The sequence below is a fragment of the Bombina bombina genome, chromosome 7 (genome assembly GCF_027579735.1).
Source record: "Bombina bombina isolate aBomBom1 chromosome 7, aBomBom1.pri, whole genome shotgun sequence".
NCBI lineage: Eukaryota > Metazoa > Chordata > Amphibia > Anura > Bombinatoridae > Bombina > Bombina bombina.
The window spans coordinates 58,126,916-58,154,839 of NC_069505.1; the positions used below are offsets into that span (position 1 = coordinate 58,126,916).

The window sequence follows — 27,924 nt, forward strand, 5'->3', positions numbered from 1 at the left end:
ATTACCCATTCCCTAGTTTTGCACAGCCAAAACGGTTATATTAATATACTTTGTACCTCTGTGATTACCTTGTATCTAAGCCTCTTCTGACAGCCCCCTGATCACATGACTATTTATTATCTATTGACTTGCATTTTAGTGCGGTGTGAAACACAACTCCAGGGAGAGAGCACAATGTTATCTGTATGGCCCACATGAACTAGCAGTCTCCTGTTGTGAAAAGCTAATAAAAAGCATGTGATAAGAGGCTGTCTGTAGTGGCTTAGAAACAGGCAGACATTTAGAGGTTTAAATGCTATAAAGTATATTAATATAACAATGTTGGTTGAGCAAAGCTCGGGAGTGGGTAGTAAAGGCGTTATCTATCTTTTTGAACAATGACAATTTTGGTGTTGACTGTCAGTAAATTGGTTTGTGCAAATCTCTTGGTATCACCCTCTTTCCCTGGAATATAAGAGCACATGGCATCATTTTGGCAAAGCCATCTGTGGTCTTTGGAGGTGTTTGAAGGTTGTCATAAGGTTTGTGAAGATTAGTTATGAGACTGTCATATCTGTTCGGTTGGCATGTTTATTCCCATTATTTGTTTTTCTTTTGGGAGGTCCTACAGCTTTTGTGAGTGTAATTGCTGATGACTGACACCTCCTGCTAGCGGCCAGCGAATGTGCAGGGGGGCGGACAGTGTATGCTGTCGGCATTTAGCGATGTCGGGGCCTAAATGATCCTCTACAGCGGATCATGTCCGCCCGACATTTTATAAATCTACCCCATAGTCTGTACCTGGATGGAAAACCACTTACATGAGACCTGCAAGACTTACTACAAGGGGAAAAATATTCCAACAAACAGCACCAACGGAACAAAGTACCACAGTGACAAAATTAGAGCAGGAGTCAGAAACCTTGGGCCCCCAGATTTTTTGGAACTACATTTCCCATGATGCTGAGACACTCTTTAGGCTGTCTGAGCATCATGGGAAATGTAGTTCCAAAACATTTGGGACGCAAGGCTGATCCCTTCTGTAGAGGATTGTTGATGAGAGTAAGAGGCATATTTATCAAAGTGCGAGCGGACATGATACGTTGTAGCGAATCATGTCCGCTGCACATCGATAAATGCCGACAGCATACGCTGTCTGCATTTATCATTGCACAAGTAGTTCACCAGAACTGCTTGTGCAATACCGTCCCCTGCAGATTCGCGGCCAATCAGCCGCTAGCAAGGGGTGTCAATTTTCCCAATCGCATTCGATCGGGTTGATTTTTGTCCGCCGCCTCAGATCAGGCGGACAAGTTATAGAGCAGCGGCCCCTAGAGGTCTAAAGAAGACATCACAATAACGTACATCTATAAGTTGACCACAGACATAAAGAAATCGAGCTCTGAGAGTTTTTTCATCTAAAATTGATGAACAGAAAAATGTTTTAGAGAAAAAAAAGGTTCTTGCTATGTTAGGGAACCAAATCTCATGGTTTTATGATAAACACTTAATGGATTTATAAGTGCAAACATGTTTAGCAGCAAACAAAAACGTAAATCAATACAAAAATAAATATTAGTCAGCTGTTGGCATCGGCTCTTCTAGCAAGCATGACACGTTTACACTTTCAAGAAACTCTAAAATATCCTCCGTAGAAATAAGTAAACATGATGCCTCGTGTTCCTTTAAGATCTGCGACCAGTGGAGCTGTTGTTGCTGCAGACTTTGGATTTCCTTTTGCAGTGCCGCATTGTCTTTTTCTAATCTCTGAAATTCCTGTAGGGTTAAGAAGAGAGGTTGAGTCCCATATAAAAATTTAAGAAATCTACACTGAGGGTTTGTAATGTTTGAAAACTTTTGTTCAAAGGGACATTTCAGCCAAAAATGTAAGAAGGTTCTAAACCACTGGTTTTCAAACCTGTCTTAAAGGGACATTAAACCAAACATTTTTCTTTCATGATTCAGACAGAGAATACAATTTTAAACAAAATTCCAATTTACTTCTATTATCTAATTTGCTTCAATATTTAGATATCCTTTGTTAAAGAAATAGCAATGCACATGGGTGAGCCAATCACACGAGGCAAATATGTGCAGCCACCAATCAGAATCTACTGAGCCTATCTAGATATGCTTTTCAGGAAGGAATATCAAGAGAATGAAGCAAATTAGATAATAGAAGCATATTAGAAAGTTGTTTAAAATTGTATTCTCTATCTGAATCATGAAAGAGAAAATGTGGGTTTAATGTCCCTTTAAGGCCTCCCCAACAGGCCAGGTTTTCAGGATTACCTTGGATGCGAGCAGGTAAAATAGCCATGTTTACTGATTATTTCACCTGTGCTCCAGTTCAGATATCCTCAAAATGTGGCCTGTTAGGAAGGTCTGAGGTTTGAAAAAAAATGTTGGGTGTAGTGTACCTTTAATACATATGTACTTAATTAAAGGGATATTAAACCATATGAGATTGTAATATAAAATGTTTAAGTATGTGCAGTTACAAAACATTGCAATATACTTTCATTGTGTATTGTGTCCCATTTCCTGTACCTTTAAATATTGTTGGTTTTCTATATTCCACTGAGTTTTTATAAAGTAATGGGTGACGCCATATTTTTATTTAAAAAAAAAAAAAAAAATTGGGTTTAGTATCTCTTTAATTAAAGGGACAGTAAAGTAAAAATTAAACTTGCATGATATATGATGACGGAGCATTACATTTTAAATAACTTTCTAATATCCTATTATTATCTAATTTGCTTCATTCTCTTAGTATACTCTGTTGAAAAGCATACCTATGTATGCTCCCTATTTGTCCGCTAGCTGCTGATTGGTGGCTGCACATATATGTCTCCTATGATTGGCTAGTCAGATGTATTTAGCTAGCTCCCAGTAGTGCATTGTTGCTCCTTCAATAAAGGATACCATTAAATTAAACAAATTTGATAATAGACGTAAATTGGAAAATCCTAATCTGCCCATAAATCTTTTTACTTTTACTGTCAGCCCGCTATTCCTTCACGTTTCTATACAATTTACACCTATATTTCCCTGCAAGAACCATGTTACATGCTTTATATTTTATGTTGTTTATGTTCTGATTGTAACGTATTGCTTATCAACAAACAAACTTCTTATAAGAAGAATACTGTAACTCTTACGTTTGCATAATACCTGTCAATCAACTTTATCTTGAAATTCTTCTTCTTATTGTTTGTAATGTTTATTCAATTTTCAATAAAGCATTTAAAAATAAAATAAAAAAACAGAAGCAAATTAAAACGTTGTTTAACCTCTTCGCCCAATCTGACGTATATACTTTGGCTATCGTACCGCACGACATATATATATACATCGTCACTTCAGGATGCTCCAGCACTCTCGGCTGTTAAAGGGACAGTCTAGTCAAAATTAAACTTTCATGATTTAGAAAGAGCATGCAATTTTAAACAACTTTCCAATTTACTTCTATTATCTAATTTGCTCAATTCTTTAGATATCCTTTGTTGAAGAAATAGCAATGCACATGTGTGAGCCAATCACACAAGGCCTTTATGTGCAGCAACCAATCAGCAACTACTGAGCATATCTAGATATGCTTTTCAGCAAGTGATATCAAGAGAATGAAGAAAATTAGGTAATAGAAGTAAATTAGAAAGGTGTTTAAAATGACATGCTCTTTCTAAATCATGAAAGAAAAAAATTGGGTATCATGACCCTTTAAGTTACAGCCGAGATCTGGAGCTGCTGAAGCTTCAGGCATCGGCAGCATATGGAGCAGGAGTGCGATCGGTGCTGCGCTTCCATATCAGGGCAGATGCCTGATCATTACAGACGGGAGTCGAGAGACGGGAGGTGTGTGGGCCCCCTAACTAAAGATCGCGGGTGGAGGGAGGGGGGCTAACACTACACCACTGAAAAAAACAAACAGTTTTATAGGTACTGGCAGACAGCTGGTGCCTAACAATTAGAGGGGGGAGGTTTAGAGAGCTGTTTGCAAGGGGATCAGGGAGGTTGGGGGGTAAGGGGGGATCCTACACTGGAGAAATTTAAAAAAAAAAAAAAAAGCTTTATTTTTTCATACTGGCAGACTGTACCTAAGATGGGGGAGGGAAGAGAGCTGTTTGGGAGGGATCAGGTAAGGATCAGGGGGTGAGGAGTGTAAGGTAGGAGGCTAATCTTTACACTAAACTTAACATTAACTTTTTAAACTACTTCATTAACCCCTTCACTGCCGGGAATAATAGAGGTGTGGTGCGCAGCTGCAATTAGCAGCCTTCTTATTACCAAAAAGCAATAGCAAAGCTATAAATAACTGCTATTTATGAACAAAGGGGATCCCAGAGAAACCTTTACAAACATTTGTGCCATGATTGTGCAAGCAATATGTAAATAATTTCTGTGAGAAACCCAAAGTTTGTGAAAAAAGTACCAATTTTTTTTTTTTATTTGATGGCATTTGGCAGTGAAATGGTGGCATGAAATATACCAAAATGGGCATAGATCAATACCTTGGGTTGTCTACTTAAAATATATATATATAGATTTGATAGGTAAATAAAAAAAAAGAAAAAAAAACAAGCCTCTATTTCTGTTTAAATGGAGTGATAGCAAAAATGTTAAAAAAAAAATGCTCTGGTATTTTGGGCAAGTTTTTGTCTGGTAGTGAAAGGGTTAAAAATGTATTTTCTATCTGAACCTCAAAAGAAAATGTTTGGGTTTTTATGTCCCTTTCAAAGCACCTGTTAGCATTTTTGTGCAGCAATCAGCTGGTTAGTACCTTTGATATAACAAAGCAAAATTATGGGCTTTTATACCTTAGTTCTTACTGGTTTACAAATTCCATACACAGCTCTCAATGACATATGTTCAGAAAACATTCAGCACTCCCTCCCTTTTATGAAAAGCTTCACATTCCTTACATAGATACTGATATTACTACACAGTGTATATATACTTATCAGATCATTATCAGTTAAAGGGATAGTCTAGTCAAAATTAAACTTTCATGATTCAGATAGAACAGCAATTTTAACCCCTTAAGGACAAGACCATTTTTCAATTTTCTTACCCTTAAGGACCAGGGCTATTTTTACATTTCTACTGTGTTTGTGTTTAGCTGTAATTTTCCTCTTACTCATTTACTGTACCCACACATATTATATACCTTTTTTTCTAGCTATTAAATGGACTTTCTAAAGATACCATTATTTTCATCATATCTTATAATTTACTATAAAATATATAAAATATGAGGAAAAAATGGAAAAAAACACACTTTTTCTAACTTTGACCCCCAAAATCTGTTGCACATCTACAACCACCTAAAAACACCCATGCTAAATAGTTTCTAAATTTTGTCCAGAGTTTAGAAATACCCAATGTTTACACGTTCTTTGCTTTTTTTGCAAATTATAGGGCAATAAATACTATTTCCAAATTAGCGCTAGTTACATTGGGACACTGATATCTTTCAGGAATCCCTGAATATCCCTTGACATGTATATATTTTATTTTAGTAGACAACCCAAAGTATTGATCTAGGCCCATTTTGGTATATTTCATGCCACCTTTTCACCGCCAAATGCGATCAATTAAAAAAAATCGCTAACTTTTTCACAAACTTTTTCACAAACTTTAGGTTGCTCACTGAAATAATTGAAATTACAGCTTGATTACAGCTTGTGCTATTATGGCAAACATTGTTGTAAATGCTTCTCTGGGATCCTCTTTCTTCAGAAATAGCAGACATATATGGCTTTGGCGTTGCTTTTTGGTAATTAGAAGACCACTAAATGCCACTGCGCACCGCACTTGTATTATGCCCAGCAGTGAAGGGGTTAATTAGGTAGCTTGTAGGGAGCTTGTAGGGTTAATTTTAACTTAAGTCTAGTGTAATAGACAACCCAAAGTATTGATCTAGGCCCATTTTGGTATATTTCATGCCACCAATGTCACCGCCAAATGCCATCAAATAAAAAAAACGTTAACTTTTTCACTAACTTTAGGTTGCTCACTGAAATTATTTACAAACAGCTTGTGCAATTATGGCACAAATGGTTGTAAATGCTTCTCTGGGATCCCCTTTAGAAGGCAGATTCATTTCGCTGCACACCACACTTGTATTATGCCCAGCAGTGAAGGGGTTAATTAGGTAGCTTGTAGGTAGCTGACAGGGTTAATTTTAGCTTTAGTGTAGAAATCAACCTCCCACCTGACACATCCTACCCACAATCCCTCCCTGACCCCCCTCAAACAGCTCTCTTCCCTCCCCACCTCACAATTGTCACTGCAATCTTAAGAACTGGCAGAAAGTCTGCCAGTACTAAAATAAAAGGATTTTTTTAATTATTTTTTTTGTATTTAATTCAGCAGTGATGGATCCTCCTTAGACCCCCAACCTCTCTGATCCCCCCATACAGCTCTCTAACCCTCCCCCCTCTACCTATTCTCCACCATCTTGGGTACTGGCAGCTGTCTGCCAGTACCCACTTTGCTCATAAATAATTGCCTAATTTGCTGAAACCCCAATTTTCTGTAGTGTAGCTGCCCCCAACCCCCTCTCAGATCCCTTTAGAATAGTTTATTTTCCTACCTCTCCCTCCCTCTACCTCTCCCTACCTCTCCAGACTTAATGGAGTGCGCGGGTGCACACCCCGCACACTCTCAGGGACAGGATCCGGAACTCCCTCCTACTATGGGCCCCCCCACCCGCCTCCCTGCTGCGGCTCCCACCCACCAACGATCGGCACCATTGCTGGCCGATGCAGAGAGGGTAGCCGAGTGGCTCTCTCTGCATCGGTTTGCCAAATAAGGTGTTGCAATGATGCCTCAATATCGAGGCATCACAGCAATACCTTGAAAGCAGCTGGAAGCGATCAGGATGGCTTCCAGTCGATTTAAACCCCTAACGACATACAGGGTACATTGTTGGTCTTTAACGACCAGTTTGTGTGTGACGTACCCTGTACGATGTGTGTCGTTAAGGGGTTAAGCAACCTTCTAATTTACTCCTATTTGTCTTTGTTCACTTGGTATCTTTATTTGAAAAAGCAGGAATGTAAGCTTATGATACAGCCCATCTTTGGTTCAGCACCCTGGGTAGCGCTTGCTGATTGGTGGCAACATTTAGCCATCAATCAGCAAGCGCTACCCAGGTGCTGAACCAAAAATTGGTCGACTTCTAAGCTTATAGTCCTGCTTTTTCAAATAAAGATACCAAGAGAATGAAGAAAAATTGATAATAGGAGTAAATTAGAAAGTTGTACAGAATCGCATGCTCTATTTGAATCATGAAAGAAAAATGTGAGATTTCATATCCCTTTAAGAATATCTTTTAGTCATGTTCGTGCTCCAGGTGAAATCAGAGAATAGTTTTTGAAAGCTAAAATAAGCTGCTTTATGCTTTCCAACTAGCAATAACATTCATGCAAAACTGCTGCCATATAGTGCTCGGGGCACATGCACAATCCTAAGCTTACGTCCCTGCTTTTTAACAAAAGTGCAAAAAGAAAAATTGATAATAGAAGTAAGCTAGAAAGTTGTTTAAAATTGCTTGTTCTATCTGAATCATCAAAGAAAAAAATTGTGTTTCATATCCTTTTAAAGAAATAGAGAAGTCAATAGACCCAGTATATTAATGAAACTCAAGTTGCAACAGAAAATGTGTTTACAAAAATTGCTGTTTTATTCTTTTTAAATCCATTTATATTTGTCATCATTACACAGTGCAGCCTATTCTCTATCAGTGTATAAACGCCCATCATCTTTATCTTCCCTCTCTTCCCTATCAGTGTATAGACGCTCATCATCTTTATCTTCCCTCTCTTCCCTATCAGTGTATAGACGCTCATCATCTTTATCTTCCCTCTCTTCCCTATCAGTGTATAGACGCTCATCATCTTTATCTTCCCTCTCTTCCCTATCAGTGTATAGACGCTCATCATCTTTATCTTCCCTCTCTTCCCTATCAGTGTATAGACGCTCATCATCTTTATCTTCCCTCTCTTCCCTATCAGTGTATAGACGCTCATCATCTTTATCTTCCCTCTCTTCCCTATCAGTGTATAGACGCTCATCATCTTTATCTTCCCTCTCTTCCCTATCAGTGTATAGACGCTCATCATCTTTATCTTCCCTCTCTTCCCTATCAGTGTATAGTCGCTCATCATCTTTATCTTCCCTCTCTTCTCTATCAGTGTATAGACGCTCATCATCTTTATCTTCCCTCTCTTCCCTATCAGTGTATAGACGCTCATCATCTTTATCTTCCCTCTCTTCCCTATCAGTGTATAGACGCTCATCATCTTTATCTTCCCTCTCTTCCCTATCAGTGTATAGACGCTCATCATCTTTATCTTCCCTCTCTTCCCTATCAGTGTATAGACGCTCATCATCTTTATCTTCCCTCTCTTCTCTATCAGTGTATAGACGCTCATCATCTTTATCTTCCCTCTCTTCTCTATCAGTGTATAGACGCTCATCATCTTTATCTTCCCTCTCTTCTCTATCAGTGTATAGACGCTCATCATCTTTATCTTCCCTCTCTTCCCTATCAGTGTATAGACGCTCATAATCTTTATCTTCCCTCTCTTCCCTATCAGTGTATAGACGCTCATCATCTTTATCTTCCCTCTCTTCTCTATCAGTGTATAGACGCTCATCATCTTTATCTTCCCTCTCTTCCCTATCAGTGTATAGACGCTCATCATCTTTATCTTCCCTCTCTTCCCTATCAGTGTATAGACGCTCATCATCTTTATCTTCCCTCTCTTCTCTATCAGTGTATAGACGCTCATCATCTTTATCTTCCCTCTCTTCTCTATCAGTGTATAGACGCTCATCATCTTTATCTTCCCTCTCTTCCCTATCAGTGTATAGACGCTCATCATCTTTATCTTCCCTCTCTTCCCTATCAGTGTATAGACGCTCATCATCTTTATCTTCCCTCTCTTCCCTATCAGTGTATAGACGCTCATCATCTTTATCTTCCCTCTCTTCTCTATCAGTGTATAGACGCTCATCATCTTTATCTTCCCTCTCTTCCCTATCAGTGTATAGACGCCCATCATCTTTATCTTCCCTCTCTTCCCTATCAGTGTATAGACGCTCATCATCTTTATCTTCCCTCTCTTCTCTATCAGTGTATAGACGCTCATCATCTTTATCTTCCCTCTCTTCCCTATCAGTGTATAGACGCTCATCATCTTTATCTTCCCTCTCTTCTCTATCAGTGTATAGACGCTCATCATCTTTATCTTCCCTCTCTTCTCTATCAGTGTATAGACGCTCATCATCTTTATCTTCCCTCTCTTCCCTATCAGTGTATAGACGCTCATCATCTTTATCTTCCCTCTCTTCCCTATCAGTGTATAGACGCTCATCATCTTTATCTTCCCTCTCTTCCCTATCAGTGTATAGACGCTCATCATCTTTATCTTCCCTCTCTTCCCTATCAGTGTATAGACGCTCATCATCTTTATCTTCCCTCTCTTCCCTATCAGTGTATAGACGCTCATCATCTTTATCTTCCCTCTCTTCTCTATCAGTGTATAGACGCTCATCATCTTTATCTTCCCTCTCTTCCCTATCAGTGTATAGACGCTCATCATCTTTATCTTCCCTCTCTTCCCTATCAGTGTATAGACGCCCATCATCTTTATCTTCCCTCTCTTCCCTATCAGTATATAGACGCTCATAATCTTTATCTTCCCTCTCTTCCCTATCAGTGTATAGACGCTCATCATCTTTATCTTCCCTCTCTTCCCTATCAGGGTATAGACGCCCATCATCTTTATCTTCCCTCTCTTCCCTATCAGTGTATAGACGCTCATCATCTTTATCTTCCCTCTCTTCCCTATCAGGGTATAGACGCCCATCATCTTTATCTTCCCTCTCTTCCCTATCAGTGTATAAACGCTCATCATCTTTATCTTCCCTCTCTTCCCTATCAGGGTATAGACGCCCATCATCTTTATCTTCCCTCTCTTCCCTATCAGTATATAGACGCTCATAATCTTTATCTTCCCTCTCTTCCCTATCAGTGTATAGATGCTCATCATCTTTATCTTCCCTCTCTTCCCTATCAGTGTATAGATGCTCATCATCTTTATCTTCCCTCTCTTCCCTATCAGTGTATAGACGCTCATCATCTTTATCTTCCCTCTCTTCCCTATCAGTGTATAGACGCTCATCATCTTTATCTTCCCTCTCTTCCCTATCAGTGTATAGACGCTCATCATCTTTATCTTCCCTCTCTTCCCTATCAGTGTATAGACGCTCATCATCTTTATCTTCCCTCTCTCTCTGCTTCTGTGCCCTCGTCTCTTTAACCAGTCTTTAACTGGCACATTTCCTGATACATTCAAGCATGCGTCAATCACACCAATCCTAAAAAAGTCCTCACTTGACCCCTCCACTCCTTCTAACCATCATCCGTTCTCCGTACTTCCCTTTGCTTTCAAATCAATGTATAGACGCTCATTATTTTTATCTTCCCTCTCTTCCCTATCAGTGTATAGATGCTCATCATCTTTATCTTCACTCTCTTCCCTATCAGTGTATAGACGCTCATCATCTTTATCTCCCCTCTCTTCCATATCAATGTATAGACGCTCATCATCTTTATCTTCCCTATCAGTGTATAGATGCTCATCATCTTCCCTCTCTTCTCTATCAGTGTATAGACGCTCATCATCTTTATCTTCACTCTCTTCCCTATCAGTGTATAGACGCTCATCATCTTTATCTCCCCTCTCTTCCATATCAATGTATAGACGCTCATCATCTTTATCTTCCCTCTCTTCCCTATCAGTGTATAGACGCTCATCATCTTTATCTTCCCTCTCTTCCCTATCAGTGTATAGACGCTCATCATCTTTATCTTCCCTCTCTTCTCTATCAGTGTATAGACGCTCATCATCTTTATCTTCCCTCTCTTCCCTATCAGTGTATAGACGCTCATCATCTTTATCTTCCCTCTCTTCCCTATCAGTGTATAGACGCCCATCATCTTTATCTTCCCTCTCTTCCCTATCAGTATATAGACGCTCATAATCTTTATCTTCCCTCTCTTCCCTATCAGTGTATAGACGCTCATCATCTTTATCTTCCCTCTCTTCCCTATCAGGGTATAGACGCCCATCATCTTTATCTTCCCTCTCTTCCCTATCAGTGTATAGACGCTCATCATCTTTATCTTCCCTCTCTTCCCTATCAGGGTATAGACGCCCATCATCTTTATCTTCCCTCTCTTCCCTATCAGTGTATAAACGCTCATCATCTTTATCTTCCCTCTCTTCCCTATCAGGGTATAGACGCCCATCATCTTTATCTTCCCTCTCTTCCCTATCAGTATATAGACGCTCATAATCTTTATCTTCCCTCTCTTCCCTATCAGTGTATAGATGCTCATCATCTTTATCTTCCCTCTCTTCCCTATCAGTGTATAGATGCTCATCATCTTTATCTTCCCTCTCTTCCCTATCAGTGTATAGACGCTCATCATCTTTCTCTTGTTAAGTGTATCCAGTCCACGGATCATCCATTACTTATGGGATATTAACTCCTCCCCAACAGGAAGTGCAAGAGGATTCACCCAGCAGAGCTGCTATATAGCTCCTCCCCTAACTGCCATTACCAGTCATTCTCTTGCACCCAACGACTAGATAGGATGTGTGAGAGGACTATGGTGATTATATTTAGTTTTATACCTTCAATCAAAAGTTTGTTATTTTATAATAGCACCGGAGTGTGTTATTCCTTCTCTGGTAGAATTTGAAGAAGAATCTACCAGAGTTTTTACTATGATTTTAGCCGGCGTAGTTAAGATCATATTGCTGTTTCTCGGCCATCTGAGGAGAGGTAAACTTCAGATCAGGGGACAGCGGGCAGATTAATCTGCAAAGAGGTATGTAGCAGCTTATTATTTTCTGACAATGGAATTGATGAGAAAATTCTGCCATACCGATATAATGTAAACTCAGCCTTAAATGCAGTAGCAGCAACTGGTATCAGGCTGTCATGTATGTATATTTTACACTTCAGTATTCTGGGGAATGGCACTTCACTGGAATTATACTGTGTGCATAAGACTTTAGCCTAATTTGCAGGGACTGACAACAGGCTCTTTAATAACACTTAATTTATGTTAAACGTTTTTTGCTGGCATGTAAAATCGTTTCATTTTCTGAGGTACTGGGTGAATAAAATGTTTTGGGCATTATTTTTTCCACTTGGCAGTTGTTTTATTTAATTTATGACAGTTTACTGATCTCTCTCACTGTTGTGTGTGAGGGGGAGGTCAAAAAATTCAGTCAGAAGCTCATTGTATTTCCTGCATGATCCGGTTCATCTCTACAGAACTCAGGGGTCTTCAAAACTTGTTTTGAGGGAGGTAATCATTCACAGCAGAGCTGTGAGATTGTAGTTGACTGTGATAATAAACGTTTATTTCTGTAACTTTTTTTTTTTTTTCTGCTATCAGGGTTAGTTATCCTTCGCTAATGGGAACAAGCCTTTGCTAAAATTGTGTTTTTTACAAAGATTTGATGCTATAACCTTTCAGTTTATTAACTTTCAACTGTCATAACTCTTTCTGTGCTTCTTATAGGCACAGTACGTTTTCATATTATAGTAAATTACTTGAAAAGTATTTCCAAGTTGCTAGTTTATTTGCTAGTGTGTTAAACATGTCTGATTCAGAGGAAGACATCTGTGCTATATGTGCTAATGCCAAAGTGGAGCCCAATAGAAATTTATGTACTAACTGTATTGATGCTACTTTAAATAAAAGTCAATCTGTACAAATTGAACACATTTCACCAAACAACGAGGGGAGAGTTATGCCGACTAACTCGCCTCACGTGTCAGTACCTGCATCTCCCGCTCGGGGGGTGCGTGATATTGTGGCGCCGAGTACATCTGGGCGGCCATTACAAATCACATTACAGGATATGGCTACTGTTATGACTGAAGTTTTGGCTAAATTACCAGAACTAAGAGGTAAGCGTGATCACTCTGGGGTGAGAACAGAGTGCGCTGATAATGTTAGGGCCATGTCAGATACTGCGTCACAACTTGCAGAACATGAGGACGGAGAGCTTCATTCTGCGGCTGACGGTTCTGATCCAAACAGATTGGATTCAGATATTTCAAATTTTAAATTTAAGCTGGAAAACCTCCGTGTATTACTAGGGGAGGTGTTAGCGGCTCTGAATGATTGTAACACAGTTGCAATACCAGAAAAAATGTGTAGGTTGGATAAATATTTTGCGGTACCGTCGAGTACTGACGTTTTTCCTATACCTAAGAGACTTACTGAAATTGTTACTAAGGAGTGGGATAGACCCGGTGTGCCGTTCTCACCCCCTCCGATATTTAGAAAGATGTTTCCAATAGACACCACCACACGGGACTTATGGCAAACGATCCCTAAGGTGGAGGGAGCAGTTTCTACTTTAGCTAAGCGTACCACTATCCCGGTGGAGGATAGCTGTGCCTTTTCAGATCCAATGGATAAAAAGTTAGAGGGTTACCTTAAGAAAATGTTTGTTCAACAAGGTTTTATATTGCAACCCCTTGCATGCATTGCGCCTGTCACGGCTGCAGCAGCATTTTGGTTTGAGTCTCTGGAAGGGACACTTGAATCAGCTCCATTAGATGAGATTACACACAGGCTTAAAGCTCTTAAGTTAGCTAACTCATTTATTTCAGATGCCGTAGTACATTTAACTAAGCTTACGGCTAAGAATTCCGGATTCGCCATTCAGGCGCGCAGAGCACTGTGGCTAAAATCCTGGTCAGCTGACGTTACTTCTAAGTCTAAATTTCTTAATATACCTTTCAAAGGGCAGACCTTATTCGGGCCCGGATTGAAAGAAATTATCGCTGACATTACAGGAGGTAAAGGCCATGCCCTGCCTCAAGACAGAGCCAAACCTAAGGCTAGACAATCTAATTTTCGTTCCTTTTGGAATTTTAAAGCAGGAGCAGCATCAACTTCCTCTGCTCCAAAACAAGAAGGATCTGTTGCTCGCTACAGACAAGGCTGGAGACCTAACCAGTCCTGGAACAAGGGCAAGCAGGCCAGGAAACCTGCTGGTGCCCCTAAAACAGCATGAATTGAGGGCCCCCGATCCGGGAACGGATCTAGTGGGGGGCAGACTTTCTCTCTTCGCCCAGGCTTGGGCAAGAGATGTCCAGGATCCCTGGGCGCTAGAGATAATATCTCAGGGATACCTTCTGGACTTCAAATACTCTCCCCCAAGAGAGAGATTTCATCTGTCAAGGTTGTCAACAAACCAAATAAAGAAAGAGGCGTTTCTACGCTGCGTACAAGAGCTTTTATTAATGGGAGTAATCCATCCAGTTCCACGGTCGGAACAGGGACAAGGGTTTTACTCAAATCTGTTTGTGGTTCCCAAAAAAGAGGGAACTTTCAGGCCAATCCTGGATTTAAAGATCCTAAACAAATTCCTAAGAGTTCCATCGTTCAAAATGGAGACTATTCGGACAATTTTACCCATGATCCAAAAGGGTCAGTACATGACCACAGTGGATTTAAAGGATGCTTACCTTCACATACCGATTCACAAAGATCATTACCGGTATCTAAGGTTTGCCTTTCTAGACAGGCATTACCAGTTTGTAGCTCTTCCATTCGGATTGGCTACGGCTCCGAGAATCTTCACAAAGGTTCTGGGTGCTCTTCTGGCGGTACTAAGACCGCGAGGAATTGCGGTAGCTCCGTACCTAGACGACATTCTGATACAAGCTTCAAGCTTTCAAACTGCCAAGTCTCATACAGAGTTAGTACTGGCATTTCTAAGGTCGCATGGATGGAAGGTGAACGAAAAGAAGAGTTCTCTCTTTCCACTCACAAGAGTTCCCTTCTTGGGGACTCTTATAGATTCTGTAGAAATGAAGATTTACCTGACAGAAGACAGGTTAACAAAGCTTCAAAATGCATGCCGTGTCCTTCATTCCATTCAACACCCGTCAGTAGCTCAATGCATGGAGGTGATCGGCTTAATGGTAGCAGCAATGGACATAGTACCCTTTGCACGCCTACATCTCAGACCGCTGCAATTGTGCATGCTAAGTCAGTGGAATGGGGATTACTCAGACTTGTCCCCTACTCTGAATCTGGATCAAGAGACCAGAAATTCTCTTCTATGGTGGCTTTCTCGGCCACATCTGTCCAGGGGGATGCCATTCAGCAGGCCGGACTGGACAATTGTAACAACAGACGCCAGCCTACTAGGTTGGGGCGCTGTCTGGAATTCTCTGAAGGCTCAGGGACAATGGAATCAGGAGGAGAGTCTCCTACCAATAAACATTCTGGAATTGAGAGCAGTTCTCAATGCCCTTCTGGCTTGGCCCCAGTTAACAACTCGGGGGTTCATCAGGTTTCAGTCGGACAACATCACGACTGTAGCTTACATCAACCATCAGGGAGGGACAAGAAGCTCCCTAGCAATGATGGAAGTATCAAAGATAATTCGCTGGGCAGAGTCTCACTCTTGCCACCTGTCAGCAATCCACATCCCGGGAGTGAAGAACTGGGAGGCGGATTTCTTAAGTCGTCAGACTTTTCATCCGGGGGAGTGGGAACTTCATCCGGAGGTCTTTGCCCAAATACTTCGACGTTGGGGCAAACCAGAGATAGATCTCATGGCGTCTCGACAGAACGCCAAGCTTCCTCGTTACGGGTCCAGATCCAGGGATCCGGGAGCGGTTCTGATAGATGCTTTGACAGCACCTTGGACCTTCGGGATGGCTTATGTGTTTCCACCCTTCCCGATGCTTCCTCGATTGATTGCCAGAATCAAACAGGAGAGAGCATCAGTGATTCTAATAGCGCCTGCATGGCCACGCAGGACTTGGTATGCAGATCTAGTGGACATGTCATCCTGTCCACCTTGGTCGCTACCTCTGAAACAGGACCTTCTGATCCAGGGTCCCTTCAAACATCAAAATCTAATTTCTCTGAAGCTGACTGCTTGGAAATTGAACGCTTGATTTTATCAAAACGTGGTTTTTCTGAGTCAGTTATTGATACCTTAATACAGGCTAGGAAGCCTGTTACCAGAAGGATTTACCATAAGATATGGCGCAAATACTTATATTGGTGCGAATCCAAGAGTTACTCATGGAGTAAGGTTAGGATTCCGAGGATATTGTCTTTTCTACAAGAAGGTTTAGAAAAGGGTTTATCCGCTAGTTCCTTAAAGGGACAGATTTCAGCTCTGTCCATTCTTTTACACAAACGTCTGTCAGAAGTTCCGGACGTTCAAGCTTTTTGTCAGGCTTTAGCTAGGATCAAGCCTGTGTTTAAAACTGTTGCTCCACCATGGAGTTTGAACTTAGTTCTTAATGTTTTACAGGGGGTTCCGTTTGAACCCCTTCATTCCATTGATATCAAGTTGTTATCTTGGAAAGTTCTGTTTTTAATGGCGATTTCCTCGGCTCGAAGAGTCTCTGAGTTATCTGCCTTACATTGTGATTCTCCTTATCTGATTTTTCATTCAGACAAGGTAGTTCTGCGTACTAAACCTGGGTTCCTACCTAAGGTGGTCACTAACAGGAATATCAATCAAGAGATTGTGGTTCCATCTTTGTGTCCTAATCCTTCTTCGAAAAAGGAACGTCTGCTACACAATCTAGATGTAGTCCGTGCCCTGAAATTTTATCTACAGGCAACTAAGGATTTTCGACAAACGTCTTCCCTGTTTGTCGTTTATTCTGGTCAGAGGAGAGGTCAAAAAGCTTCGGCTACCTCTCTCTCCTTTTGGCTTCGTAGCATAATACGGTTAGCCTATGAGACTGCTGGACAGCAGCCTCCTGAAAGAATTACAGCACATTCTACTAGAGCTGTGGCTTCCACTTGGGCCTTTAAGAATGAGGCTTCTGTTGAACAGATTTGCAAGGCTGCAACTTGGTCTTCTCTTCATACTTTTTCCAAATTTTACAAATTTGACACTTTTGCTTCTTCGGAGGCTGTTTTTGGGAGAAAGGTTCTTCAGGCAGTGGTTCCTTCCGTATAAAGAGCCTGCCTGTCCCTCCCGTCATCCGTGTACTTAGCTTTGGTATTGGTATCCCATAAGTAATGGATGATCCGTGGACTGGATACACTTAACAAGAGAAAACATAATTTATGCTTACCTGATAAATTTATTTCTCTTGTAGTGTATCCAGTCCACGGCCCGCCCTGTCACTTTAAGGCAGGTAATTTTTCCATTAAACTACAGTCACCACTGCACCCTATGGTTTTCCTTTCTCTGCATGTTTTCGGTCGAATGACTGGTAATGGCAGTTAGGGGAGGAGCTATATAGCAGCTCTGCTGGGTGAATCCTCTTGCACTTCCTGTTGGGGAGGAGTTAATATCCCATAAGTAATGGATGATCCGTGGACTGGATACACTACAAGAGAAATAAATTTATCAGGTAAGCATAAATTATGTTTTATCTTCCCTCTCTTCCCTATCAGTGTATAGACGCTCATCATCTTTATCTTCCCTCTCTTCCCTATCAGTGTATAGACGCTCATCATCTTTATCTTCCCTCTCTTCCCTATCAGTGTATAGACGCTCATCATCTTTATCTTCCCTCTCTCTCTGCTTCTGTGCCCTCGTCTCTTTAACCAGTCTTTAACTGGCACATTTCCTGATACATTCAAGCATGCGTCAATCACACCAATCCTAAAAAAGTCCTCACTTGACCCCTCCACTCCTTCTAACCATCATCCGTTCTCCGTACTTCCCTTTGCTTTCAAATCAATGTATAGACGCTCATTATTTTTATCTTCCCTCTCTTCCCTATCAGTGTATAGATGCTCATCATCTTTATCTTCACTCTCTTCCCTATCAGTGTATAGACGCTCATCATCTTTATCTCCCCTCTCTTCCATATCAATGTATAGACGCTCATCATCTTTATCTTCCCTATCAGTGTATAGATGCTCATCATCTTCCCTCTCTTCTCTATCAGTGTATAGACGCTCATCATCTTTATCTTCCCTCTCTTCCCTATCAGTGTATAGACGCTCATCATCTTAATCTTCCCTCTCTTCCCTATCAGTGTATAGACGTTCATCATCTTTAGCTTCCCTCTCTTCCCTATCAGTGTATAGATGCTCATCATCTTTATCTTTCCTCTCTTCCCTATCAGTGTATAGATGCTCATCATCTGTATCTTCCCTCTCTTCCCTATCAGTGTATAGACGCTCATCATCTTTATCTTCCCTCTCTTCCCTATCAGTGTATAGACGCTCATCATCTTTATCTTCCCTCTCTTACCTATCAGTGTATAGACGCTCATCATCTTTATCTTCCCTCTCTTCCCTATCAGTGTATAGACGCTCATCATCTTTATCTTCCCTCTCTTCCCTATCAGTGTATAGACGCTCATCATCTTTATCTTCCCTCTCTTCCCTATCAGTGTATAGACGCTCATCATCTTTATCTTCCCTCTCTTCCCTATCAGTGTATAGACGCTCATCATCTTTATCTTCCCTCTCTCTCTGCTTCTGTGCCCTTGTCTCTTTAACCAGTCTTTAACTGGCACATTTCCTGATACATTCAAGCATGCGTCAATCACACCAATCCTAAAAAAGTCCTCACTTGACCCCTCCACTCCTTCTAACCATCATCCGTTCTCCTTACTTCCCTTTGCTTTCAAATTATTGGAACAACTGGTCTATAATCTGCTAACTTAATTTCACTCAACTAATTCCTTACATGATCCACCACAATCTGGTTTCCGCCTTAAACACTCAACAGAAACCGCTCTCACTAAAATAACAAATAATCTGCTATCACTACACTACTCCTTACTAATTCTTCTTGACCTATCCGCTGCTTTCCACACAGTTGACCATCCTCTCCGCCTAAAAATACTACATTCATTTGGCATCCGAGACACAGCCCTCTTCTAGTTTGCTTCATATCTCTCAAACCGCTTGTTTTCAGATTCCTTTAACAGCATATCTTCTGATCCTTTGCCTCTCTCACTTGGAGTACTGCAAGGCTCTGTCTTGGGTCCCTTGTTTTGCTCTCTCTATACATCCTCCTTTTGAAAACTTATATCCTCCTTTGGGTTCCAGTACCACTTATAAGCTGATGATACCCAAATCTATCTTTCCTCTCCTGATATCTCTCCCTCTTTACTTACAACAAGCGGTTTGAGAGATATGAAGCAAACTAGAAGAGGGCTGTGTCTCAGATGCCAAATTAATGTAGTATTTTTAGGCGGAGAGGATGGTCAACTGTGTGGAAAGCAGCGGATAGGTCAAGAAGAATTAGTAAGGAGTAGTGTAGTGATAGCAGATCATTTGTTATTTTAGTGAGAGCGGTTTCTGTTGAGTGTTTAAGGCAGAAACCAGATTGTGGTGGATTATGTAAGGAATTAGTTGAGTGAAATTGAGTTAGCAGATTATAGACCAGTTGTTCCAATAATTTGAAAGCAAAGGGAAGTAAGGAGAACGGATGATGGTTAGAAGAAGTGGAGGGTTCAAGTGAGGACTTTTTTAGGATTGGTGTGATTGACGCATGCTTTAATGTATCAGGAAATGTGCCAGTTAAAGACTGGTTAAAGAGACGAGGACACAGAAGCAGAGAGAGAGGGAAGATAAAGATGATGAGCGTCTATACACTGATAGGGAAGAGAGGGAAGATAAAGATGATGAGCGTCTATACACTGATAGGGAAGAGAGGGAAGATAAAGATGATGAGCGTCTATACACTGATAGGGAAGAGAGGGAAGATAAAGATGATGAGCGTCTATACACTAATAGGGAAGAGAGGGAAGATAAAGATGATGAGCGTCTATACACTGATAGGGAAGAGAGGGAAGATAAAGATGATGAGCGTCTATACACTGATAGGGAAGAGAGGGAAGATAAAGATTATGAGCGTCTATACACTGATAGAGAAGAGAGGGAAGCTAAAGATGATGAGCGTCTATACACTGATAGAGAAGAGAGGGAAGATAAAGATGATGAGCGTCTATACACTGATAGGAAGAGATGGAAGATAAAGATGATGAGCGTCTATACACTGATAGGGAAGAGAGGGAAGATAAAGATGATGAGCGTCTATACACTGATAGGGAAGAGAGGGAAGATAAAGATGATGAGCGTCTATACACTGATAGGGAAGAGAGGGAAGATAAAGATGATGAGCGTCTATACACTGATAGGGAAGAGAGGGAAGATAAAGATGATGAGCGTCTATACACTGATAGAGAAGAGAGGGAAGATAAAGATGATAAGCGTCTATACACTGATAGAGAAGAGAGGGAAGATAAAGATGATGAGCGTCTATACACTGATAGGGAAGAGAGGGAAGATAAAGATGATGAGCGTCTATACACTGATACGGAAAAGAGGGAAGATAAAGATGATGAGCGTCTATACACTGATAGGGAAGAGAGGGAAGATAAAGATGATGAGCATCTATACACTGATAGGGAAGAGAGGGAAGATAAAGATGATCCCTCTCTCTCTGTTTCTGTGCCCTCGTCTCTTTAACCAGTCTTTAACTGGCACATTTCCTGATACATTCAAGCATGCGTCAATCACACCAATCCTAAAAAAGTCCTCACTTGACCCCTCCACTCCTTCTAACCATCATCCTTTCTCCTTACTTCCCTTTGCTTTCAAATTATTGGAACGACTGGTCTATAATCTGCTAACTCAATTTCACTCAACTAATTCCTTACATGATCCACCACAATCTGGTTTCCGCCTTAAACACTCAACAGAAACCGCTCTCACTAAAATAACAAATGCTCTGCTATCACTACACTACTCCTTACTAATTCTTCTTGACCTATCCGCTGCTTTCCACACAGTTGACCATCCTCTCCGCCTAAAAATACTACATTCATTTGGCATCCGAGACACAGCCCTCTTCTAGTTTGCTTCATATCTCTCAAACCGCTTGTTTTCAGATTCCTTTAACAGCATATCTTCTGATCCTTTGCCTCTCTCACTTGGAGTACTTCAAGGCTCTGTCTTGGGTCCCTTGTTTTTGCTCTCTCTATACATCCTCCTTTTGAAAACTTATATCCTCCTTTGGGTTCCAGTACCACTTATAAGCTGATGATACCCAAATCTATCTTTCCTCTCCTGATATCTCTCCCCCTTTACTAAACAGATTACCAACAATCTCTCTGCAATTTCCTCTTCAATGTTCTCACATTACCTGTAACTCAATCTGTCCACAATTGAGCCGCTTCTTATTCCCCCCCTCTTCGAGACATCCAACATACCTGACATTTCTCTGACAGTTGGAGACTCTATTCTCAACACCCACCCTAGGTCCGCTGTCTTGGGGTCACACTTGACTAAGAACTCACATTCACCCCACATATACAAGCACTTACCAAATCCTGCCGTGCAGACCTACACAACATTTCCAGAATTTTTCCTTTTCTTACTCAAAAAAACTTCAAAAATACTAATTAATTCCCTAATTTTGTCATGCATTGATTTTGCAATCTACTTCTAAATGGTCTCTCAAAACATCACCTCTCCTCCCTCCAATTTATAATGAATACTTCAGCTAGACTCATCCACCGAAGTTACCGATCTTCATCAGCTGCCTCTACACTGGCTCCCCATATACTCCAAAATACAATTTAAAGTATTGACCCTAACTTACAAAGCACTCAATAGCCTCACTCCCAACTATATTTCCTCTCTCATCTCCAAATATTCGCCAACCCGTCCTATTTGATCAACCTCTAACCTACGTCTCTCCACTCCTATTATCTCAACTTCCACTCCCGTCTCCAAGACTTCTCATGTGCTGCTCCTGTTCTCTATAACTCTCTACTCCGCTCCATAAGACTGTCTCCAACCTTGTATAGCTTCTATAATCTATACACTCTGGTTAATAAAAGCAAATTAAAATCAATGAAGGGCTGACTGGTTGCGTTTGGGCCTGAGGATGGTTACAAGTTTACATGGCAGGGGTTGAATTTTTTATTTCTAATTTAGGATTCAACTGATAATGAATACCGAGAAGCCAGACACACACTTTCTTAGAACACCTGAAGGTGCATTTGTATATAGATGATGTTGAATAATCCAAAAAGCTAAGAACCTTAGTAAAATTTTAAGAGATGTTACTCCCTGGCTCTCAGGACGTGTAAGGCTCTGTGATGTAAACATCTGATATCATGATCTTGATAAGGTCTGTGTGTGCACTCACTCTGCAGTAAGAAACAATGATAATGTGATTTAAAGTAAAATTATGGTCACAAGGCATCTGAGTGTCATTTTCTTTTACCATTAAGACGCGTACCAAGTAAATAAGAAGCAGGTAGAGGAAGCAGTAGGCACGAGGGCACAGTAACACTTAAAGCAAAACAGGTCACCTTGGGATGAAACTGGTAATGTTGAATATGCAGCAAATACATTATCTTGCACAGGTCCACATTCTGCAAAGAATCTGGCCTGCTGACCATAAATTGATTGACATACAGACTCCAACATATATAAACAGAAAGAACATACTATTGGTGTATAACATAAAGTTTTTGGGCTTATCCTACTGCCAAGATGTTTCACAAACACTTTTAATTGCAAGGACTATTTTCCTTTGTGTGTTTATATGTATTTCCCTTTCTGTTCCATGTCCAGGGGGATGTAGTTCCCCCTACAAAAATAGCGCAGGGACTCCGTTCCCAAGAGTTCATACTGGAATTGACCCCTGCCCAAACCTTATGTCTCTGCACCCTCAACCTGTAGACTATAAGCTCTATGGAACAGGGCCCTCTTCCTCCTATACTAGATTTGTTCAGTCTCTTATGTTTTGTACGTTATCACAAATCCTTATCATTGTAAACCCCTATCTATGTACCCAGCGATATGGAATTTTGTGGCGTTACACAAACAAATGATAATAATAATTACAGTGCACCAAACTTCATAATATTGTCAAACTCTGATTATTAGTCATTGTTACTATACCTGATGAAGAGCATCGGCTCGTTCTGTGTGTTTTTTCCTGCTCTTGTGAGCTGCTTCTCGGCTTTTCTCCTTCCGCTTTAATTTTATTAAGTCTTCTGTAACATCCTGTTAAAAAAAACATACACTTATTTCTATAAGTCATGGCTAAATGGTGTTAGGCCCTATCATTCTCCTGAAATCCTTTATTGTGTTAATCATTTTCCCTATGGGCTTTGCACCCAGGCTTGGCAGGGGTTAACTGCTTGAGTTCCTGAGAGCTGTGTAGCTGTCTGTGAGTTCTGATGAGCACCCAGGGATCTGAGTTTTGCAGGTTCATGGGATGTGTACCCAGCCTGGTTTGAGAATGAAGTTTATATCCGTGTCTTTTATATATATATATATATATATATATATATATATATATATATATATATATATATATATATATATAAAAATATATATGTATATACCATATTACAAACATACATTATATAATAACACAATAAAAACAAAATGTATGCTTACCTGATAAATTATTTTCTTTCCTGGCATGGAGAGTCCATGACTCCATTCATTACTGTTCGGAATTCAACACCTGGCAACCAGCAAAGACACGTCAGCCAGAGCTTAAGTATCCTTCCCACTTCTCATACTCCCCCAGTCATTCAGCCAAGGGAATAAGGAAAAGGTCAGAGAAACACTAGGGGTATATAGGTGCCAAAAGATTAGGAAAAAATACTGCCTTGAAATTAAATAGGGGTGGGTTGTGGACTCTCCATACCAGGAAAGAAAATAATTTCCATGATTCTATTCATTACTGTAGGGAATCCAATACTCAAGTCAGAGAGGACACAGAATGGACAGGGAGGGAGAACAAAAGGTGGACCTAAACTGAAGGCACCACAGCTTGAAGCGCTTTTTTCTCAAGAGGCCTCAGCAGAGGCATAAACATTAAACTTGAAATCATTTAGAAAAAGTATGTTAAGAGGACAAAGTAGCTGCCTTACAGATTTGTTCCATGGATGCTTCGTTCTTTAAAGCCCAAGAAGGAGACACAGAACGGGAAGAGAGAGTCATAATCCTCCTGCTGACCAGCTTCCTCATAAGGCAAATGAATGACACTTCTCAACCAAAGGAAAAGAGTAGTTGCAGTAGCCCTTAGGCCCTGGTGCTTACCAGCGTACACAACAAACAAAGAAGAAGATTGCCTAAAATCTTTGGTAGCATGGAGATAGAATTTCAAAGCATGCACCACATCCAGGTTGTGAAACAAACATTCCTTCTGAGAAAAAGGATAAGGACAAAAAAACAGCACTACAATCCCCTGAATGATATTGTGGTCAGAGACCACCTTAGGAAGAAAAAACAACCTGGTATGAAGGACAAACTTATATCCGCATGGAAAACCAGATAAGGAGAATCACACTGTAAGGCAGATAATTCTGAAACTTTACAAGCATAAGAAATAGTAAACAAAAACAAAACTTTCCAAGATAAAAGTTTAATATCAAAAGGATGCATAGGCTCAAACGGAGCCTGAGAACAAGATTAAGGCTCCAAGGAGGAGCAACATGATTAAACACAGGCCTAATTCTAACTAGGGCCTGAACAAAGGAATGACGTTCCGGTAGATTAGCTAACTCCTTGTGTAGCAAAACAGAAAGGTCAGAAAACTGTCCGCTAAGAGAACTAGTAGACAAACTTTTCTCCAAGCCCTCTTGGAGAAATCACAGAATCTGAGAAGTCTCACCTTGTGCCAAAGGAAACCTCAAGTCTTGTATCAGGTTAGGTAGGTGTGCCACATCCGACAAGACACCGGCTTACTAGCCTGGATCAAGGTATCAAGGACCATGTCAGAAAAATTTCTTTAGACAGGAAAAGTCATTCAATTTCCATGCAGTCAGCCTTAGAGAATCTAGATCTTAGTAAAGGAATGGACCTAGAAGAAGAAGGTCCGGTCTCTGAGGCAATCTCCACAGAGGAGAGGATGACATCTTCACAAGGTCTGTGAACCAAGTCCTGCAAGGCCAAGCTGGAGCAATTAGGAGAGCCGAAGACCGCTTCTGTTTTATGCGGGCTATGACTCTGGAAGAAGAGCAACCTGAGGGAACAGATAAATAAGGGGGAACCTCCAGGGAACTGCTCAAGTGTCCGCCAATACTGCTTGATGGTCCCTCATCTCTGCCTGTATCTGGGCAGATTAGTATCCTCCCTGAGGACTAATAGAACCACAGACGTTATGTTGTCCGATTGGAAACTGATAAACCGGACAGACTGAGCACCCCAGCCCACAAGGTTGGTGTCCATAGTCACAATCTCCCACTATGGTCTCCAAAGGCATGAGCCTTGAAAAAGGAGATCTTGACAGAGCCATCAGGAGAGAGATTCTCTTGTATGGCTGTCCAGGACAATCTGTTGGGACAGATCGAAACGATCTCTGTTCCATTTCTGAGCATACATAGTTGTAGAGGTTTGCAGAATCTTGCTAATTCTTGAACCTCCAAAGGAGGCATAGAAGAAATCAGTTAAAGATCATGCCAAAGTAACATCTGCGATACCTTGCAATATGGTCACCTGCTAGGAGAACTCCTAATACATACGGAAAGATCCCCAGGACAGTAGCTAGATCAAAAGGCAGTGCTACAAGTTAAAACGTCCGTCCAGAAAGACAAAACCACAGAAAAAGAAAATGATCCATATGGATCAGAACATGTAGATATGCATCCTTCAACTTGAAAGTGGTCATGCACTGACCCTCGTGGACCAAAGAAGAATGGATCGAAAAGTCTCCATCCTTCAGGATGGAACCTAGAGAAACTTTTTGAGACACTCTAAGTGCACAAGAAAAATAACTCCAGTACCATACCTGTAGAACTGAAATATCCCATAGTGGGAAAAAACAAATTGCGTAGAAATGGGTAGCAATATAGTACACCCTGTCTACAGTCAAATCCCCAAGAGGAAAAAATAATAGACTGTCCAATTATGAAAGCATTAAGGTAATGTAAACTACAATAACCTCATATAATATTATTAAGCAGTGATTAATCTAATAAAATCACCATAAGGAAAGGTTCTGTCTCATAAGGCATATAAATATAAAAAAAATCAGCATACCTAAATACAATTACAGAAAGAATATCATCAACAGATACCTACTGAGACAGCTAAATGTAAGTACCTGAAAAATTAAAAATTACAGGAAAACAGGCAAAGTAGTTGTCATGGTATATTCTGCTCCTTGGCATGCACAGAGTTAAATCTGGAACCTCCAGTCTCTGGCCATTTGCCTTACACCTTGAGCTACTGGAACGCTTTTTCCACAGATCCAGAAAAAAATAAGTGTGAAGACCTCAGAAAAAATCTGCATCTATAAAACATTGTAACCAATCTAATGGAAACAACTCCCAAATATAACTGTCAGCCGTCAGCAGTAATTGACCCTGAAAAGAAAACTAAATTACCATCCAAGGGCATATATAAATAAAAAAAGAATGGAGAAGCCCAGAAAATGTCAGACAAACAGGCGAGACGACTAGCCATGAAACCAGATAGCAATATTTATCCCCTGGATCACTAGGACACCCTACCGGGGCACTGTTTAGAACACTAGTAGGCTATAAAGACATCCTCTGAGTTCCCTTTATCAGAGAATAAATGAGTACAGATATAAAACCAGAAAGAGGAGTCCCCATGATGATTATATATATATATATATATATATATATATATATATATATATATATATATATATATATGAAAATGACAAAGATCATAAAGCTTATAAGAATATCAGGTAAATTCATCCTCTACTTAGGAAGGAGAGGGATTTAACATCTCAATGCTAAGAGATCCTCAAAACTATACATTTAAACTTTACACTACAAAAAAGAGAGGATAAGCAGGTATAATGCTTATAAAAACATCAGGAATATACATATTCTACTGTAGGAAGGAGATGGATTAAACATCTAAATTATAAATGCTAAGAGATCCCCAAACCATGTATGCAATATTTACAGTAGAAAAGAGAGTATAAGCAGGCATAATGCTTATAAAAATCTCAGGAATATACAGTCCACTGTATAAATACGGAATCTCCATAAACATATAAAATATTTACAGTAGAAAAGGAGGGATCAATCAACTAAATCCCTAATTCTCAATAAACTACCTCAGATAAGAGGGACATGTAAAAAATCATCAGATATGCATACCTTTCAACTTCCAAAATCCAAAAGAGGGACACCCCCTACCCCCCACTGAGCAAAAGTGTGATATGTGGTGGGCAGGAGCAGGGATGGGGTCTGGGTAGTGGGCATAACAAGTGGCAGAACATAATACACATTTTTTTTTATTAAAAAGTATAAGCACTCTGATAACTAACTTTTGTTACTAGGGGGACGCTTTCTAGTTACCTAGGTAACCACACCAAGCCTCCTCCCCCAGTCTGCGGTAATATGTGCAGACTTTGCTTGAAGCAAACTTTTTAACTGACAGCAGAATGGATATTGCTAACAAATTAAAGCTGCAACTTTTTTTTTTTGTACAGTGTTTTTCTTATGTTTGTACATGATACTCCAGAGGTTTAGTAGGTATTAAGTGCTCTGTGTAAAAAAAAAAAGGCATTTGGAGCAGTATATAAATCCCACAAAAACTTAGGCCCTGTATAAAACTTTCAAATAATTTACTTATGCTGCCAAATAATTCAGAAAGCACTACAGATCACTCTGCAAAAAAATTAACTATTCAGCTGAGCAAACACATTGCCCTGGATGCCCCTGCTGCGGCGGCACCCTCCCCATCCCCCGCACCGCCCCACACACAGCAGGATAGTCAATTTTAACCTCTCACTAGTAAAACATAATGATAATATATATATTATATATACACTCATACATACATACATACATAAACACACACACACATATATATATATATATATATAAAATTGGTAACGAAAGACAACACCGAAACAGGAGCTACACCAA

At 40.3% G+C, this 27,924-nt stretch overlaps 1 protein-coding gene across 1 annotated transcript in view; it reads right to left on the minus strand.

Moving 5' to 3' along the window:
- Window positions 1-1,450: 1,450 nt before the first annotated feature.
- Window positions 1,451-27,924, minus strand: part of BATF2 (basic leucine zipper ATF-like transcription factor 2) — a 92,898-nt gene continuing 66,424 nt past the window's right edge. Inside the window, exons 2-3 of the mRNA XM_053720131.1 lie at window positions 22,955-23,059; window positions 1,451-1,755 (exon numbers count right to left, since the gene is read on the minus strand). Coding sequence (XP_053576106.1) covers window positions 1,555-1,755; window positions 22,955-23,059 — 306 coding nt within the window. The 3' untranslated portion in view covers window positions 1,451-1,554. The remainder of the gene's footprint in view (window positions 1,756-22,954; window positions 23,060-27,924) is intronic.